General features: G+C 36.1%; 1 protein-coding gene across 6 annotated transcripts in view; it reads left to right on the forward strand.

The window, feature by feature from the left end:
- The window catches only part of kcnt1b (potassium sodium-activated channel subfamily T member 1b), a 103,464-nt gene that overhangs the window by 70,524 nt on the left and 15,432 nt on the right, over positions 1-17,508 (forward strand). For 4 of the 6 annotated variants that reach the window (XM_073839558.1, XM_073839553.1, XM_073839555.1 and 1 more), the window contains 13 exons: positions 1,263-1,326; positions 2,017-2,125; positions 3,719-3,827; positions 4,214-4,363; positions 6,125-6,360; positions 6,750-6,770; positions 7,570-7,783; positions 10,449-10,554; positions 11,016-11,188; positions 11,682-11,753; positions 13,123-13,257; positions 13,411-13,522; positions 14,420-14,521. In XM_073839558.1, the coding sequence (XP_073695659.1) occupies positions 1,263-1,326; positions 2,017-2,125; positions 3,719-3,827; positions 4,214-4,363; positions 6,125-6,360; positions 6,750-6,770; positions 7,570-7,783; positions 10,449-10,554; positions 11,016-11,188; positions 11,682-11,753; positions 13,123-13,257; positions 13,411-13,522; positions 14,420-14,521 (1,603 nt within the window). The remainder of the gene's footprint in view (positions 1-1,262; positions 1,327-2,016; positions 2,126-3,718; positions 3,828-4,213; positions 4,364-6,124; positions 6,361-6,749; positions 6,771-7,569; positions 7,784-10,448; positions 10,555-11,015; positions 11,189-11,681; positions 11,754-13,122; positions 13,258-13,410; positions 13,523-14,419; positions 14,522-17,508) is intronic. The other 2 variants (XM_073839554.1, XM_073839556.1) reach the window with 1 other exon arrangement.

Genomic DNA, 17,508 nt, shown 5'->3' on the forward strand with positions numbered 1-17,508 from the left:
ACGATACTGTACATTCCACAAATACACTCTGGTCATTTTGTATCTGTAATTTAATCCACAAATAAGCCGTTACATTTGCACTCCATGTGAATGTGTGCTTTTGCATTTTTAATGACTTTAGAGACTGTTAGATTTAGAGACTGTTATTTCATAATGTGGATTTGCTAATGTAAGTGGTCGGTCTGTTTACAGTCACAGAAAGGATAGACAAAGTTTGAAATACTGGGTTTACTAGTCCATTGTGGCTGTTTTTTAGAAGCTGCTGTGTGTTTTTTGTGACATATATCCTATTGCAGTGTCCTATACCACAGGATTCTGTTGTAAAAGCGTTTTTGCTTGTTTTTACAAACTGAGGGAAGAGTCCAAATTATTTACTGTGGTAATTGACAGCATGTCAGATGCTGTTGACAGAGTTTAACAGGAACCTGGAACACTTCCAGAAAACATTAAGAGTGTGAAAACCAGCAGAATATTAAAGGATTAGTTCACTTCCAGAATAAAAATTTCCTGATAATTTACTCACCTCCTCATCACAAGATGTTCATGTCTTTCTTTCTTCAGTCGAAAAGAAATTAAGGTTTTTGAGGAAAACATTGCACGATTTTTCTCCATATAGTGGACTTCAATGGAGATCAACGGGTTAAAGGTCCAAATTGCAGTTTCAGTGCAGCTTCAAAGAGCTCTACACGATCCCAGACGAAGAATAAGGGTCTTAACTAGCAAAACGACTGGTCATTTTCTAAGAAAAATAAAAATGTATATACTTTTTAACCACAAATGCTCGTCTTGCCCTAGATCAACTTCACACATAAGGTAGTCATGTTGCATGTAGAGCCCTTTGAAGCTGCATTGAAACTGCAATTTGGACCTTCAACTCGTTGATCCCCATTGAAGTCCACTATATGGAGAAAAATCCTGGAATGTTTTCATCAAAAAACCTTAATTTCTTTTCGACTAAAAAAAGAAAGATAAACATCTTGGATGACATAGGGGTGAGTAAATTATCAAGAAATTGTTATTCTGGAAGTGAGCTAATCCTTTAATGGCAGATTTTTCAATGAAAAGAAACAACTTAAATCTGTAGAGTTCTGCTGGACGTGAGGCTAGTATACCGTGAAATTGACCCTCAGTACTGACTGTAAGAAACATGGCCATAATTACCTATCAGCACATTAATGCATGCACACATGTGCCGGCCTTCTGGAGGAATTCACTTTACGTTTGAGTGACGCTACTATGTAATTATGTTCTGTGTCCTGCAGGATGGACGATGCAGAGGCGTGCTTCATCCTCAGCAGCAGAAATGAAGTTGACCGCACCGCAGCTGTAAATATAGCCTCCTCCTTGCCAAAAGTGAAAGTTATTAGGGCTGCAACCGCAACTCAGTAAATAACTTAGAAGGAAAATAATTGTAAATCATATCTCGTTATCGATTAGTCGGGTCTTTGAGCTGTGTATAGATGAAATCAGTAAAGCCACTTCAAATGATTAAAAATAAACCTGATGTTCATAAAAAAATCACACATTTTTTAAATGCGAGCTGCATTGGATAAATATACAACACGTTTTCCCAAGCACAGGAGCTTTTTAAAATAAATCAGATAAAACTCTAGTATGGAATGTAAGTAATTAAATTTTTAAATGAACAGTAACTTACAGCTACTAGGACATTTTTAAAAAGTTTGTTGTAACATTATTCATACTCTGATTTTTTAAATGTTTCCTCTTTAAACTATATTGAGACTGAGAATTTTTTGAATTATAGGTTAGTAAGCCTAACCATTTCAAATATTTTTTTACCATTTATTCTAAAAAATAATCAACATATTATCTTTTTGTCAAAGTAGTTGTTAGTTGCAGCTCTAAAAGTTATTTTTGACACTTGTTGCATGTATTTCTGAATGAACTATGATTCACTTCACAAATATACTAAGTAATTTTCCTGAACTTGAATTGCTTTTAATGGCAACATTAAGTATGATTATCATATTGTAAGAATGATGCCTGTTCTTACAGGATCATCAAACCATTCTGCGTGCATGGGCTGTGAAGGACTTTGCTCCAAACTGTCCTCTATATGTCCAGATTCTCAAACCTGAAAACAAATTCCATGTCAAATTTGCAGGTGAGTTTTTTCCTCCTTCAAGTTGACTTAAGATATGCAGTCAGTAATTATTCATCCGTCCTTCATATATCATAGTCAGATTTTAACAGACATGAGAGATGTTTAATTACATAGTCATAATTTTTGTTGTTTGCCTAAAATGTAATTTATATAGTCCATTACTTTTAATAAAACAGCAAGTCAATGAAAAATCTAACATTTGAAATGTGAACTGTCTTGACATTTAGAAATTTACTCATTTTAAGGGCAATCTCTTAGTAAAAATATAGCTTATTGTGTGTAATATAGATGGTTGTAGTGTGTGTGTGTGTGTGTGTGTGTGTGTGTGTGCTTCCTGTAGGTGTATGAATAATAAATATAGATCCATCTGGATTTTGCACCCTCTGTTTCCCAAGTTATACATCCTCTTTGAAGTGTTTTAATGGTTATGAGTGGCTGTTTTGTACGTTTGGCATGGCCTCCACCTCTCAGGTTACTGCATTTGCATTAACATGTGTTCATTTAGCAGATGAAGTGTATTCAGACTGATTAATTTGCCCCTTTACGTGTGCAGTGGTTCAAAGCATGTGGTAATTCAAACACCTTACGACAGGTAAATAATGAAGAGAAAAAAAATTGTTAACTCAATGGCATATTAAATCTTAAAACAATTAAAGCAAGATTCTTGTTTAGTTTCTCGTTTGAAAAAGATGTGAAAAGATGGATCACAAAATCAGTCATTGTTAGAAAAGGGTACAAATACACAAAAATGCTGCAAAGGCAAAAGATTTGTGGGACCTAAAGGATTTTTCTGAAGAACAGTGGGCAGTTTAACTGTTCAGCACAAACAAGGGACTCATGAACAAATATCACTAAACAAAAGAACACAGTATTAAGAATGAAGTGTGTGTAAACTTTTGAACAGGGTCATTTTTATTAATTCAACTACTGTTTTCTTTTATCTTTTATGTGAAATATCTTATTCAGGTCAGTAGTAAATAAAAAATAACATGCATTTTGTATAATCCCTCTTTATTTTGGTAAAATAATTAAAATGTTTCATATTCTGCAAGGTGTATGTAAACTTTTGACCTCAGCTGTTGTAAGGTTATTAAAGTTGACTAAAACAAACTGAAATATTTTTGTTACTTGAAATAAAATACTGCAAACATTATCTCAAATAAAATATATAAATATATTTGTATTTTAGCTACACTTTATTTTAAATAGGTTTAACTTCATGTACTAAAATAACTAAAACTAAAAGTTAATAAAAAAAAAAAAACTGTGTTGTTCCGTTGTTCTGAGATTAGAGCAGTTCACTTGTGTGGTAAAACTGAGGTGTTTGTAGTTTCATAGTGTCTCCAAATTTCACAAGAATGACTGGTGTCCTAGAAGTGTTTATAGAATTCGGCAGGGAGTCCCATCTGTGCCTGGTGCTTTATAATTTGAGAGCCGTTGTGGTTTTGTTCAAATTCATTCATTTTTAAAAGAACAATTTGAATGTTTTTACATTTACTTTTATGATCCATGGTGATTTGAGAAGTATGAAATGAATGGCCAAAGTCATAACAACCAGTGCATGTTTATATTATATTATATTTTGTTTTTTAGATCATGTGGTGTGTGAGGAGGAGTTCAAGTATGCCATGCTGGCTCTCAATTGTGTGTGTCCAGCCACCTCTACACTAGTCACACTCTTGGTGCACACATCTCGTGGACAGTGAGTACTAATGTCTCTCCTTTTTTCCTTTGAAACTGATGTAAGAGAAGCGTTTCCTGAAATGTTGTTTAGTTTATTGAAGGTTTTAATAACGAATAATGGCACCTCACGTAACCTTTCCAATTCTGTGATCCCTAACAAATAATAGTGTCACAAATAATTACTCAGAGTAAATTTGTGAGGAGAGCCGATCAATGCCATTTAACTTCCTGTTAGCATTTATCCGAGGAAGACTGACCATGCGGTCACCTGAACATGTTAAGGTTTTTTTTAACGTAAAGAAAACTTTTAAATAATCCCACAATAACAGTAATATCACATTTGCTGAAACAAATTTGGAGTGTCATCTTTGTGCTTGTATTTGAATTGTTTGCTTGGGGTTTCAGGGAGGGACAGACGTCTCCAGAACAGTGGCAGAGGACTTATGGTCGTTGCTCTGGGAATGAAGTTTACCACATTCGTTTGATGGACAGCAAGTTCTTTGGGGAATATGATGGAAAGAGTTTTACTTACGCCTCCTTCCATGCACATAAAAAGTGAGTGATTGTGGAATATTTACTTTGAGCTGCACAATTCATTTTTGGGATGTATGTGAAGTGAGAAGTTGGGGTGGGTACGATATTTTAAATGTTGTTAAGAAGGCTGCATTCATTTGATGAAGCAAATACAGTAAAACTCTAATATTGTGAAATATATATATATATTCTATTTTTTATATATATTTTAAAATATAATTTATTCCTGTGATGGCAAAACAGACTTTTTTTAGCTTCATTAATCCAGTCTTCAGTGTCACATGATCCTTAATGTGAAATCATAATATGCTGATCTGGTGCTCAAGCAACATTTCTTATTATTAATGTTGAAAACAGATGACACATTTTTCTTCCAGAATTCTTTGTTGAATAGAAAGTTCAAAAGAACAGCATTTATTGGAAACAGAAATCAATTGGTACATTGTAAAAGTCTTTACTGTCGCTTGTGATCAATTTAATGCATCCTTGCTTAATAGAAGTATCAATGTCTTAAAAAGAAATTTACTGACCCCATACTTTTAAACAGTAGTGTATATCTTAAGTAATTCGCACTCTATTGGCCACTTTGCTCAGCCTGTTATGGCTTAATCTCATTTGCATTATAATGGTCAATTGCACTTTATGATGCAAATAAGGTACACATGGTAATAATGTTTTTATTTACATGATATATTACTATATGCATTTCATTGTCTCTGTATTCAGTATGTACTCTACAGAATGACAATTAAGTTAAATATAATATATTTAAAATCCTCAAAGCCGTATCAGAGTGTAGATCCTCCCAAATAAAGGACTGCAACTCATTTGGTTAGCACTGAAATGCTTTTTTCTTTAAAAAAAAAACCTATTATGCCCCTTTTTACAAGATGTAATATAAGTCTCAGGTGTCCCCAGAATGTGTCTGTAAAGTTTCAGCTTAAAATACCCCACAGATGATTTATTAAATCATTCTAAAAATGCCTATTTTGTTCGAAAGCAGAAACACACTGTTTTCATGCATGACTCTTTAAATGCAAATGAGCTGCTGCTCCCCGCCCCTTTTTTTCCCTTTTTTGAAGACTGTGCCTTCACAGCTAATTTGGTTTTAATTATCATGTCTATTACGCTGAAATCATGCGTTTTAGAGCCATATTATTTTAAACTTACGAAGCATGTGCACAAAAAGCGCCGTCACGTGGTATGTGAGTACTAAACTAAGTTCTCTTTCATGTCTTATTGCGCTTAAACTGTCAAATGCACACAAGTTGATGTTAAACACATATGAGTAAGAAAAACACATATGATGTATATGAAGGTAAACAACTGGGAAAGAAATCACATTTGTGTGGCAGCAGTGTAATATGCAGGAAATAAATCCTCTGAGGCTGGGACTCTAAATAGTGTTCTGTGTTTGTCTGTGCAGCCAAAAACAGAACAGTCAGCATGCTCTGCTCAAATTTTCACCATAGCGTTAGAACTGGTACGCTGTTGTCACTTTAAACTAAAACTAAACTAAATGGTGGCGCTGTGAGTGGAAATGTGCAGATTAAGAAGCAGAAATATTATAAAAAGATACCCTTTCTACGTTACAGGGGGAGCCAAATCTGAGCAGCTGCACATGCTTGCAGAGAAAGGCTTACCAAAACAAAGTTACTGGGTTGTCCTTTTTCACATTTTCTGAGTTGGTAGATGCACTGGGGACCCAGTTATAGCACTCAAACACAGAAAAGGTCCATTAAATAAACACCAAGTTAAACCCCAATATCATCTGTCTCTTAGGTACGGTGTCTGCCTAATTGGCACAAAAAGAGAAGACAATAAGAGCATACTTCTCAACCCCGGCCCTCGCCACATCATGTCCGCCACAGACACCTGCTACTACATCAACATCACTAAAGAGGAGAACTCAGCCTTCATCTTTAAACAGGAGGAGAAGCACAGCAAAGGGCTGTCGGCCACCGGCGTGTACGACGCCCCCTCTCGCCTCCCGGTGCAGAGCATTATCGCAAGCATGGGTGAGGAAACAGATAGCAGTGTCTACCTGATAAAGTGATGTAATCCTCAAACTTTTAATCACCAGACTAATGAGTTTCTCGAAAGCTGCGATGTATAATTTTTGCGCCACTAGCAGTACCCAGTGGAAATCCAAAAATAATGACTGATTTATTAGTGGTGTTGTTATTGATACATAACACAGCCTAAACAAATGAAGCACAAGTTTTAATATGCTTACATCAGTGCAGCCGCAGGGTTGGTTTAATGCAGCTTCCATACGGATGCCATATGCCAGTTAGTGTTAACATTCAGAAGCATCATTGGCAGGGTGAATTTCTCAAAATATAGAAGTTTTAAGTCATGCTCATGATAAAATATACTTTTTTTCATTGTTTTTCCTTTGTTGAAGTTGATCAGTCTACTTCATATGGTAAGTGTGAGCATGCGATTTAGCGACAGTTTAATCATAAGACATCATTAGTGGATGTCTGTGTAAATGTTAACATTTACAGAAACCTCTCTCTCCCGTTCATTCCTGTTACTTTAAGAAACTCAAATTAAGCTCAAGCTAAGATTTTTTTTTCAATTGGGCTTGGAAACTGCTCTTGCATGTGTAAAATATCCCTGCCCTATTTTCTAACATAATTAATTATATTTAAGAAATTAGTCCATTATGTTTCTTCACTGATTTGTTTCCACAACCGCCCTTAACATTTTGCAGAGGAACAATCTTCTGCACAGAAGCAGAATTTCCCTTCAGCATTTTTAGATTAAACCTCACAGTGCTTAACGATTTTGTTTGCAAAGCACTGATTTGAAATGTGCAAATCAGTGTTCATTCATAAAAAGCAATAAATCAGGGTTGAGGTCAACTTCAGTGCATTTAAAAAATATTGTGTCATGATTAAACATTTATACCATCTACTGTATACGTAGGCTAAATTTCCTAGTAATGTACACAAGCCTTTTAATTTAATTCACTGCGCTAATGGAAATGAACTGGAGTTGACCAAAATTCTGAGTCATCAGAATTGATGTTCATAATGCAGTATTTCTTTGGCCGCTTTCATTGCACTGAAAAAGCACACAAGCAATTGACATTTCAGATGACAGTTTTTAGATAGCTTGTTTCACCAGTGGACACATGATTTTCCTCATGCTGCACCTTCCCAAAGCTCACTAGAAGTGGAAAACCTCCACTCTCAATGCTTGTTTGTGTTGTGTTACAGGAACTGTGGCCATTGACCTGCAGAACCCTGATCCCCCGGCTGACACCAGTAAACTGGCCCTGCCCACAGAGAACGGAGCTGGGAGTCGCAGACCAAGCATAGCCCCTGTGCTGGAGATCGCTGATTCCTCTGCCATCCTGCCTTGTGATCTTCTCAGTGACCCATCAGAAGATGAGACCAACCAATCGGATGAGGAAGGAGCACCAGCTATAGAGTAAATAACATTTTTAAAAGTACAGAATTGATGTGATTTCTCAGGGGAAGCGAGCTAGAGTCGTTTGTCTTTGACTTTTCAAACAGCCAGCAAATGTGAAAGATGTGAGCCTTAAAGGATTATTTCACTTCCAGAATAAAAATGTCCTGATAATTTACTCCCGTGCCATCCAAGATTTTTATGTCTTTCTTTCTTCAGGGCAAAGATATTAAGGTTTTTTTAAGTAAAACATTGATGGATTTTTCTCCATATAGTGGACTTAAATGGTGGCCAATGGGTTAAAGGTCCAAATTGCAGTTCAATGCAGCTTCAAAGGGCTCTACACAATCCCATCTGAGGAATAATGGTCATATCTAGCGAAACAACCTGACATTTTCTTAAAAAAAGTAAAAATGTATATACTTTTTAACCACAAATGCTCATCTTGCACTAGCTCGACTTCATGCATTATGTAGTCACATTGGAAAGGTCATGCGTGATGTAGATGGAAGTACCAGAACAGTGTTTACAAAGCAAACGTTCAAAGAAAGTTAAACCCCCTTTACGAAAAAAGGTAAAACAACGATGTCAGATGATTTTAAAGTTGGAGGAGAAAATTAGATGTTTTTTATGCTACTCTACTTTTTAAAACCAGAATATACAGACAAAGAACTAACCACGGGTAACCTTTCCAACGTGATTACGTAGTGTGTGAAGTCGTGGATGCACATGACCGAGCTAGTGCAAGATGACCATTTTTAGTTAAAAAGTATATAAATTTGTATTTTTAAAGAAAATTACCAATCGTTTCGCTACATAAGACCCTTATTCCTAGGCTGGGATTGTGTAGAGCCCTTTGAAGCTGCATTGAAACTGCAACTTGGACTTTCAACCTGTTAGATCCCATTGAAGTCCACTATATGGAGAAATATCCTGGTATGTTTCCCTCAAAAACGTTATTTTTCAAAAACGATCTGACGGACGAAAGAAAGGCATGAAACATCTTGGATGACAAGGGGTGAGTAAATTGTCAGGAAACTTTCATTCTGGAAGTGAACTAATCCTTTAAATCAAGAGGCTTATGTGGTTAGCTGTGCTATTACTTTTGCAGGCGAACCATTTCTTTGACTGGCAGATGATAAAATAGTAAACAAGATATTCAAGTACAGACAGGGTTGCCAGGTCTGCAAAACAAAACCAGCCTAATTGCTATTCAAAACTAGCCTAACTGCATGTTTTCCACATTTGGAACCTCTGTCGTGAGTCCACTCTGGTGAAATCATAAAAACAACCTAAAAACAACCCAGGGCAGCAGTGTAAAAGTAGCCTAGTTCCTGGACATGGCAACCCTCAGTACAGAGCCAATTAAACCCTATACACTTACACTACTGTTCAAAAGTTCTGCTCACCAAGGCTGCATTTATTTAATCTAAAATAAAGAAAAACAATAACATTTATTAGAATTTTAAATAACTTTGAATAAATTGAATGAATGTTTAAAATTCAATGTATTTTTGTGATGGCAAAGCTGAATTTTCAGCATCATTCCTCCTGTCTTTATTGTCACATGAACCTTCAGAAATCTTTTTAATATGCTGATTTGCTACTCAACATTTCTTATTAATATCAATATTGAAAATAGTTGTTTTCGCTTAACGCTGTGGAAACTGATATGTTTTGTCAGAATTCTTTGATGAATAGAAAGTTACAAAGAACAGCATTTAATTGAAATCTAGTGTAACATAAATGACTTTACTGCCACTTTTAGATCAATTTATTGCATCCTTGCAAAATAAAACAGTTAATGTGTTTTTTTTATAAATCTACTAAATTTACCTCTATGACATCAGTAAAGACATGTCTTTACTGTGCACTCTCTTTAGTGTGATTGTTGAATTACATTTTATAGCTTTCAGGAAGATCAGATGAACTTTAAACGTATTAGTTGCTATCAGCCTTTCAGCGGTCATGCTGCAGAATAATTACAGCATTTGCTTATGTCAGTCAGAGCCGGAGGAGACATGTGCACTCATTCTCTCTCACACAGACACACACACACACACACACACACACACACACACACACACACACACACACTGGTTTACATGTTTTATGGGGACATTCCATAGGCGTAATGGTTTTTATACTGTACAAACCGTATTTTCTATCGTCCTACACCTACCCTACACCTAAACCTAGCCCTCACAGGAGATTGTGCATGATTTATAAGCCTGTTTCCTCATGGGGACCTGAGAAATGTCCCCACAAGGTCAAAATTTACTGGTATTATCCTTGTGGGGACATTTGGTCCCCACAACGTGATGAATACCAGGTACACACACACACACACACACACACACACACACACACACACACACACACACACACACACACACACACACACACACTATTGATAAAGACTAAATCTCTTACAGAACAGCACTGAGTCTTTCTCGCCACAGGACTTCTGCTCCTTTCTAATGCTTCCTCTGGTGAGCAGAATGAATTGAAGATCCCTATTGTACTGAGCTGCTCAGTGCTCTCACAGTGCCATCTACTGATTATTGACATGCAGTGCTTTCAAAAATAAAACTACTAGTTGGTGTACTGTATATGCATTCAATAAAAGCATTTATTGTAATGAATACTCAGACTTGTTACATTTTATATTTTCTGCTTTTTTAAGGTGTGTTAAAGGCTACCCTCCAAACTCCCCTTACATCGGAAGCTCCCCAACACTTTGTCACCTTTTGCAACAAAAGGCACCATTTTGTTGTCTACGACTTGACAAGGTGAGTGTATAACTCTTAGTTCATTCGTAAATACTGATAGCAGTTCAGCTTTCTTGATATGGGATAGTCAATGAAAGAAAACTTGAACTAGAGCTCACATCTCTGAAAGGTTGAAGCAAATTTTCTTTATTAACAAACTGCATATTTAAAGTCTTTCTCACCTAAAAAAATAAAAAATAAAAAACTCTTAAAACTACATTCTGTGACACGTAATCAGTATTATTTATAAAATTATGGTCAATTTGGGTGTCCGCCATGACACTCGCTGTGAGAAATACCGCAAGTTGGCTGATACAAACAGTGAAACGGTTGGAGTTCTGTTATCACTACAATATCACACTCCTCTCAGCCAATCAGATTCGAGGACCAGAAAAATATTTTTGCATGCATTATTTATTCATTCCAGATTACAGTATCATTTATTTCAGTCCATTAAACATTGTACTTGTTTTTGATTGCAGGGTTGTCGGCACAATAGCTTTGAAGATGCCAAGGCATATGGTTTCAAAAACAAGTTGATTATCGTTTCTGCTGAGACGGCGGGAAATGGCCTGTACAACTTCATAGTGCCGCTGCGTGCCTATTACCGACCCCGGAAGGAGCTGAATCCCATTGTGCTGCTGTTGGATAATCCGTGAGCGAGCTGCCTCATCAGTTTTTCACTGCATTTTACTGTTCATAGAGAGGGCTTTAGACTTGGAAAGCATTGCTTAACCCAACTTAATAAATACTTCCAGACATATCTGCATAAAAACAAATGTCTTTATCGACTATTCACGCTCTGTTGTGCAGTAGATGGAAATCTTATTGTATTATCTTGCTCTCTAATGCTAAACGCTTTCAAAAGTGTTGCTCATTATGCTCCACATATTATTCTTCCTTTCAGTAATGCAAAATAGTGTACACAGTTGTCGTCACATTGTGGCTTCTTCCTCAGAGTTTCCATGGCAACTCTTGAGACGTGTCAAAAGCCTTTTTGCAATTACCTGCTTATGCATTTTGCACAAGCTTTTACCCTGAGAATACATTGTTATAAGGTTGTTTGCCAGTGCCAAACCTCTAAAAACTTTAAAACTGCAGCTGTGAGTGGATTAGCATTGTCTAATTGCTTTCTCCTCCATTTCCAGGCCTGATAATCATTTCCTTGAAGCCATCTGCTGTTTCCCTATGGTGTACTACATGGCTGGTACCATTGACAAGTAGGTTTTTTGAACATTTCAGCACACATACAGTCAAGCCTGAAATTATTCATATCCCTGGCAAATTCTGACTTTTATTCAACCAGCAAGTGTTTTTTGTTTTTGTTTTTTTGACCGGAAGTGACACAGACTTCTCCCAAAAGATAAGATGATGTACAAGAGGCATCATTGTGGAAAATAATATTTCTCAGCTTTTATTTACATTTGAACAAAAAGTGGCATGTCCAAAATTATTCATACCCTTCTCAATAATCAATGGCTATTACAGCAGTCAAACGCTTCCTATAATTGCTGACCAGCCTGTTTGCATGTCTCCACTGGTATTTTTGCCCATTCATCTTTAGCGATGAACTCCAACTCTTTCAGGTTGGAGGGTCTCCTTGCCATCACCCAGATCTTTAGCTCCCTCCACAGATTCTCAATTGGATTTAAGTGAGGACTTTGGCTGGGCCACTACCACTACTGGGCTAACCATTTCTTCACTACTTTTGCCATGTGTTTTGGGTCGTTGTTGTGCTGAAATGTCCACTGGTGGCCAAGGCCAAGTTTCTCTGCAGACTGCCTGATGTTGTTATTAAAAATTTTGATATATTGCTCCTTTTTCATGGTGCCGTTTACTGTGATTAGGTTCCCTGGTCCACCGGCTAAAAAACACCCCCAAAACATTAGGTTCCCACCACCATGTTTGACAGTGGGGATGGTGTTTCTAGGGTTGAAGGCTTCTCCTTTTTACACCAAATGAAGGCTACATCATTGTGGCCAAACAATTCAATTTTTGTTTTAGCTGACCATAAAACAGAAGACCAGAAGTCTTCTTTGTCCAGATTAACATTTGCAAAGGCCAAGCGGGCTTTTGTGTGCCTTTTCTGGAGAAGTGGTGTCCTCCTTGGCCGGCGTCCATGGAACCCAGCGGTGTGCAGTGTCCGTTGGACTGTCTGTCAAACCAACAGCAGAGAGCTTCTGTTTTTCACCTTTTGAGTTGATTAAAACAGCTGTTCCCAATGAACCAGGGTAATTAGGAGGCTTAGAACAGCTTTGACTATTTGGAATGGTATAGAACTTTTCCCATAGACAGTGACAGTTTGCAAAGGGTATGGATACTTTTGGATATGCTTCTTTTTGTTTAAATGTAAATAAAATTTTATTTTAAATATTATTTTCCACAATGATGCCTCTTGTACATTGTCTTATTATCTTTTGAGAGAAGCTTGTGTCATTTGCAGTCAAAAAAAAAACTTGCTGGGTGAATCAAAGTAACTTTAAGTCAGAATTTGCCAGGGGTATGAATAATTTCGGGCTTGACTGTACACATTCAGAAATGGGTTTTAGTCCAGTCTGAATGGTCGATTTGTGCTGGTTTCTATCGTAGCTTGGATAACCTGCTGCAGTGTGGGATCATCTACGCTGATAACCTGGTGGTGGTGGATAAGGAGAGCACAATGAGTGCAGAGGAAGACTACATGGCAGATGCTAAAACAATAGTCAATGTGCAGACCATGTTCAGGTACGTTTTATGCTCTAACAGCAAATTGGTTGTTTTTGTCTTTAAGCTGATGTCTTGCTCTACATTAGCTAGTACTAATTACTTTGTTGGCTGGGTTTTTCCTGCAAAGCTTCATTTTCGTCTTTGTTCTCCTGTTATTGTGTCCTCTACTAGGTTGTTTCCTAGTCTCAGCATAATCACTGAGCTAACCCATCCTTCTAATATGAGATTCATGCAGTTTCGTGCCAAAGACTGCTACTCCCTGGCTCTCTCCAAACTCGAAAAGGTGTCATATCTTAACAACCACACCATTTGATCTGCATTGGGGTCCAAAAGTCTGTTTCTGCAAATTATATTGTCAATAACAGTGTGTTTAAAAAATTAATTAACATGAATAATTTATAATAATAATAATCAAATTATAGATGCATGAACTCCAGGGGTTTGTGTAAAAACGTGAGTCACATGATTTAGAATTAGTTCAGAAATTATAAGAAATTATATTAAAAAAAAATCTTAGTCATTTCTTTATTTTAAAATGGTCAAGTTCCTAAAAACTTTTTTCTTTTTTCTTCAAGTTTAAAATAGATTTTGAGTCTCAGATTGTCAGTGTAAGCTCAGACTTTTGGACTCCAGTAATGATTTAAATTTTTTCTTCCTTGCAAGTAGACGATTTAACTACTCTAACCAGGCCTAACATAATACATTTCAGACTTTTCTATGATATGAAACTTTGGTTGAATGCTACAAGTTTATTATGACATGATTCCTTAGGAATCTTTCCGAGTGATTCTTTGTTCATTCGAAAATGAAAATTTTGGCATTAATTACTCAGCCTCATGTTGTTCCAAACCCATAAGACCTTCGCTCATCTTCAGAACACAAATTAAGACATTGCTGTCTATAGAGAGTCAGAATGCTCTCTGATTTCATCCAAAGTGTCTTAATTTGTGTTTTGAAGATTAACAAAGGTCTTAAGGGTTTGGCATGACATGAGGGTGAGTAATTAATAAGAGAATTTTAATTTTTGGTGGAACTGTTCCTTTGAGTATGGTGTATTTGTGGTGATTGCATGCTTCAAACGGCTGAAAATACTGAAACTAGAATAATGCTGCATCACAAATTGCCAGATGGTGGAAAGAGCCATCAATCTTTTGTTGTGATCTTTTTCCCTTTTCTCCAGATAGAGAGAGATAAGGGCTCAAATCTGGCATTTATGTTCCGCCTCCCGTTCGCTGCAGGCAGAGTGTTCAGTATTAGTATGCTGGATACTCTCCTTTACCAGGTGGGTAATGGATCAGATGCAACTTCTGCTAATTCTCTACAAAATATGAAAAAGTCTTGCGCCACCTTGTGGCACTCTTATATCTGTGAATGTATATTTTATACAATACAGTTCAAAATATTTGGGGGTTAGTAAGTTTTTATTTTTATTAATTAAATTGATCAGAAGTGACAATAAAACCATTTATAATGTTATTTTATTTAAAATAACTGCTGTTCTTTTGATTCATCAAATAATTTCACAGAGTAATGATACTGAAAATGTAGCTTTGATCACAGGAATAAATTACATTATAAATATATGAAAATTTGAATATTTGTATTTCTTTTATTTAAATTGCAGTATTTGAATAAGTTAAATCCAGCCAATGTTAAAGATAAAAAGTCAAGTTCAGCTTAAAGGGGTCATGACATGTTCCTTGAGGTTTACTTATAATGTTAATGTTTTTACACACACACACACACACACACACACACACACAAAAAACTAATAAAAATGTGGAAAAATGATTTTCAACCCTCTGTCTAAAACAACCTGTTTTAAGGGTTGTGTCCTTTAAGGCTTCTCAGTAATCGGCCACTGTTATGATTGGCTAACATCATTGCATAGGGAACTGTATCAACAACCCTTCGCTATTACATGTGAGTAGTGTTGTTTTTGGCGGCCGATTTTAATTTTAGTTTTAGTCTAGTCTTTGTGTGAAGCTGTCATTTTAATTTTTATTAGTTTTAGTCACGTTCATATTCTTTTTAGTCTAGTCAAGTTTTAGTCGACTAAAAGTCTGAGCATTTTAGTCTTATTTTAGTCAGAATTACCCATGACTATTTTCGTCTAGTTTTAGTCGACGAAAACTGATGAAATTTTAGTCTAGTTTTAGTCTACGAAAACTGATGACATTTAGTCAATTTTTTGTCAATGTAAATGTAATGTAAAATTGTATTTTAGTCTATTTTTAGTAATGCAATTTTTTTTAACCCAGTCAATATAGTATAAGTACCTAGAAGTATAGATGAAACCAAAGTTTTCTTTTAGCCAAACCCATTTCAAACAAGGTTATCTTATTATATTATTGTTACCTTATAAGCTCAAGAATACATCCATTCCAGACATGAAAGATGCTCTAATTTGAAATTACAACATTTATTTTACCTACCAAACATGTTAGAATTACACACATAAATTGAAATAAAATAAATAAAAACAATAAATAAAATAGCATCACGTGACAATGCCAGAAAAAAAAATTATACATTCAAGTTTAACAAACGTGGCTGCTTCGTATTCTGACTCAAACAACACAAACCCCTTGTGCAGGTTTCAAGTGTCATTCACTTCTTTATTAAGAATAAATCATAATACGAATAAATATGTATGTGTAGTTTTGTGCATGTTCATTTTCTAGTAATTCCCGCTTCAAAAGCACTTCTAATTAATAATAATATTAGTCAATTTAACAATATCATTAATTTACTTTGATCCTCTATGGCTACACAAATCATGCTTGTACTTTTATACGTTTATTTACCAATTAATTAATTTGTGTAAGTAAAATATTTCTTATGGTTTTCGTAGCACACATTGATTCATTTTATGAAACTGTCCAAAAATCGCTTTGACATCTGGGACGCAAAAGAAACTTTTTCCACCTTTGACCACAAGATGTCATTAGTGTGCAACGTGTTGAAAAGCTTCGAGTAATGAAGCTTTTTAGATACAGTTGAGGGGAACGCTTTGGTGCTGGAAAGCTTAATTTTCCCATCACTACTAAAAAGTATGAAAAAATGTATTAGTCGTTTCTTCTTTTTCTCTCAAAGACGAACCACAGCTGACCAGCCTTTCTCTGTGTCAAACCTAACTTTGTTGGTAGCCGCGAGTGTGGCTTGAGAAAGTGACGTCGCCTGCGGTTTAGGCTAGAAGGGATACAGCTCTGGCTGCTGGGCATGCGCACATCAATTTGACGTTATAACATTTCGTTTCGTCTCGTTTTCGTCGCCGAAAATGAAGAGACATTTTAGCATAGTTTTTATTTTGTAAACCACATTTAGTCTCGTTTTTATTCGTCAACGATATTGCATTATACATTTTATTATAGTCATCGTCACATGACCAGCATTTTCGTTTCGTTTCGTCTCGTTTTCGTCATGTGATAAAGGTTCGTTGACGACGATATTTAGTCATAATTTTCGTTGACGAAAGCAACACTACATGTGAGTGTTTTCACAAAATGGTTAAAAAAAAACAGTAATTTCCAGACAAATCATTATGAAATCATTTACTTACAGTTTGGGATGCAGCTGCAGTCAGATCTAGTATCGCTTCATCTTTCAACAAATGTTTCTTTATGAACTCTCCATGACACTGTGCCTTGTTTACAAAACAAAATACTCTGATCAATCCTCAGACATAATTCCTTACGCTGGAATCTTGATATCTGTACAAAGATGCGAACGAGCTGTTTAAACCAAATGCTTCAAAGCAAACTTCCTTTCGCTTCATATGTCCTATTGACGACAGACTCAAGATTGTGGACTGTGTCAGAAAGCGAACACACATCTGTATACTATATCCAGTGTAGACAAGATAGCGGCAGTGATTGTAATTTCTATTTGCTTTTGACATGACACAACACTCGCATTCAGTACATTCAAGCCGATCAACCGTTAAGTGACTGAAAGTCAGTGGGTGGAGCCTGTGGTGAGAAGATGACTATATGTCGATGCCTTGCTCTGGAGGCAGTGTTTATGCAAATGTTTGTGCCCAGGTGACGTCACCTTGCACCTCAGATCCAAACGTGCTATTTTTGGAGCTTGATTAAATAAATGCTTTGTTTAAAATGAGGAGGGCGTTTTAAGCTATGAAACTTGCAGGATGTTCTAATGGTACAAAGACCTCTTATATGCCAAAAGATCAAGGAAAATTTGATTTCTCATGTAAAATTAAAATCTATAATAACATGACTCTGTATATCAATAATGCAATAATTAAAA

This window comes from Garra rufa, chromosome 5 (genome assembly GCF_049309525.1).
Source record: "Garra rufa chromosome 5, GarRuf1.0, whole genome shotgun sequence".
Taxonomy (NCBI): domain Eukaryota; kingdom Metazoa; phylum Chordata; class Actinopteri; order Cypriniformes; family Cyprinidae; genus Garra; species Garra rufa.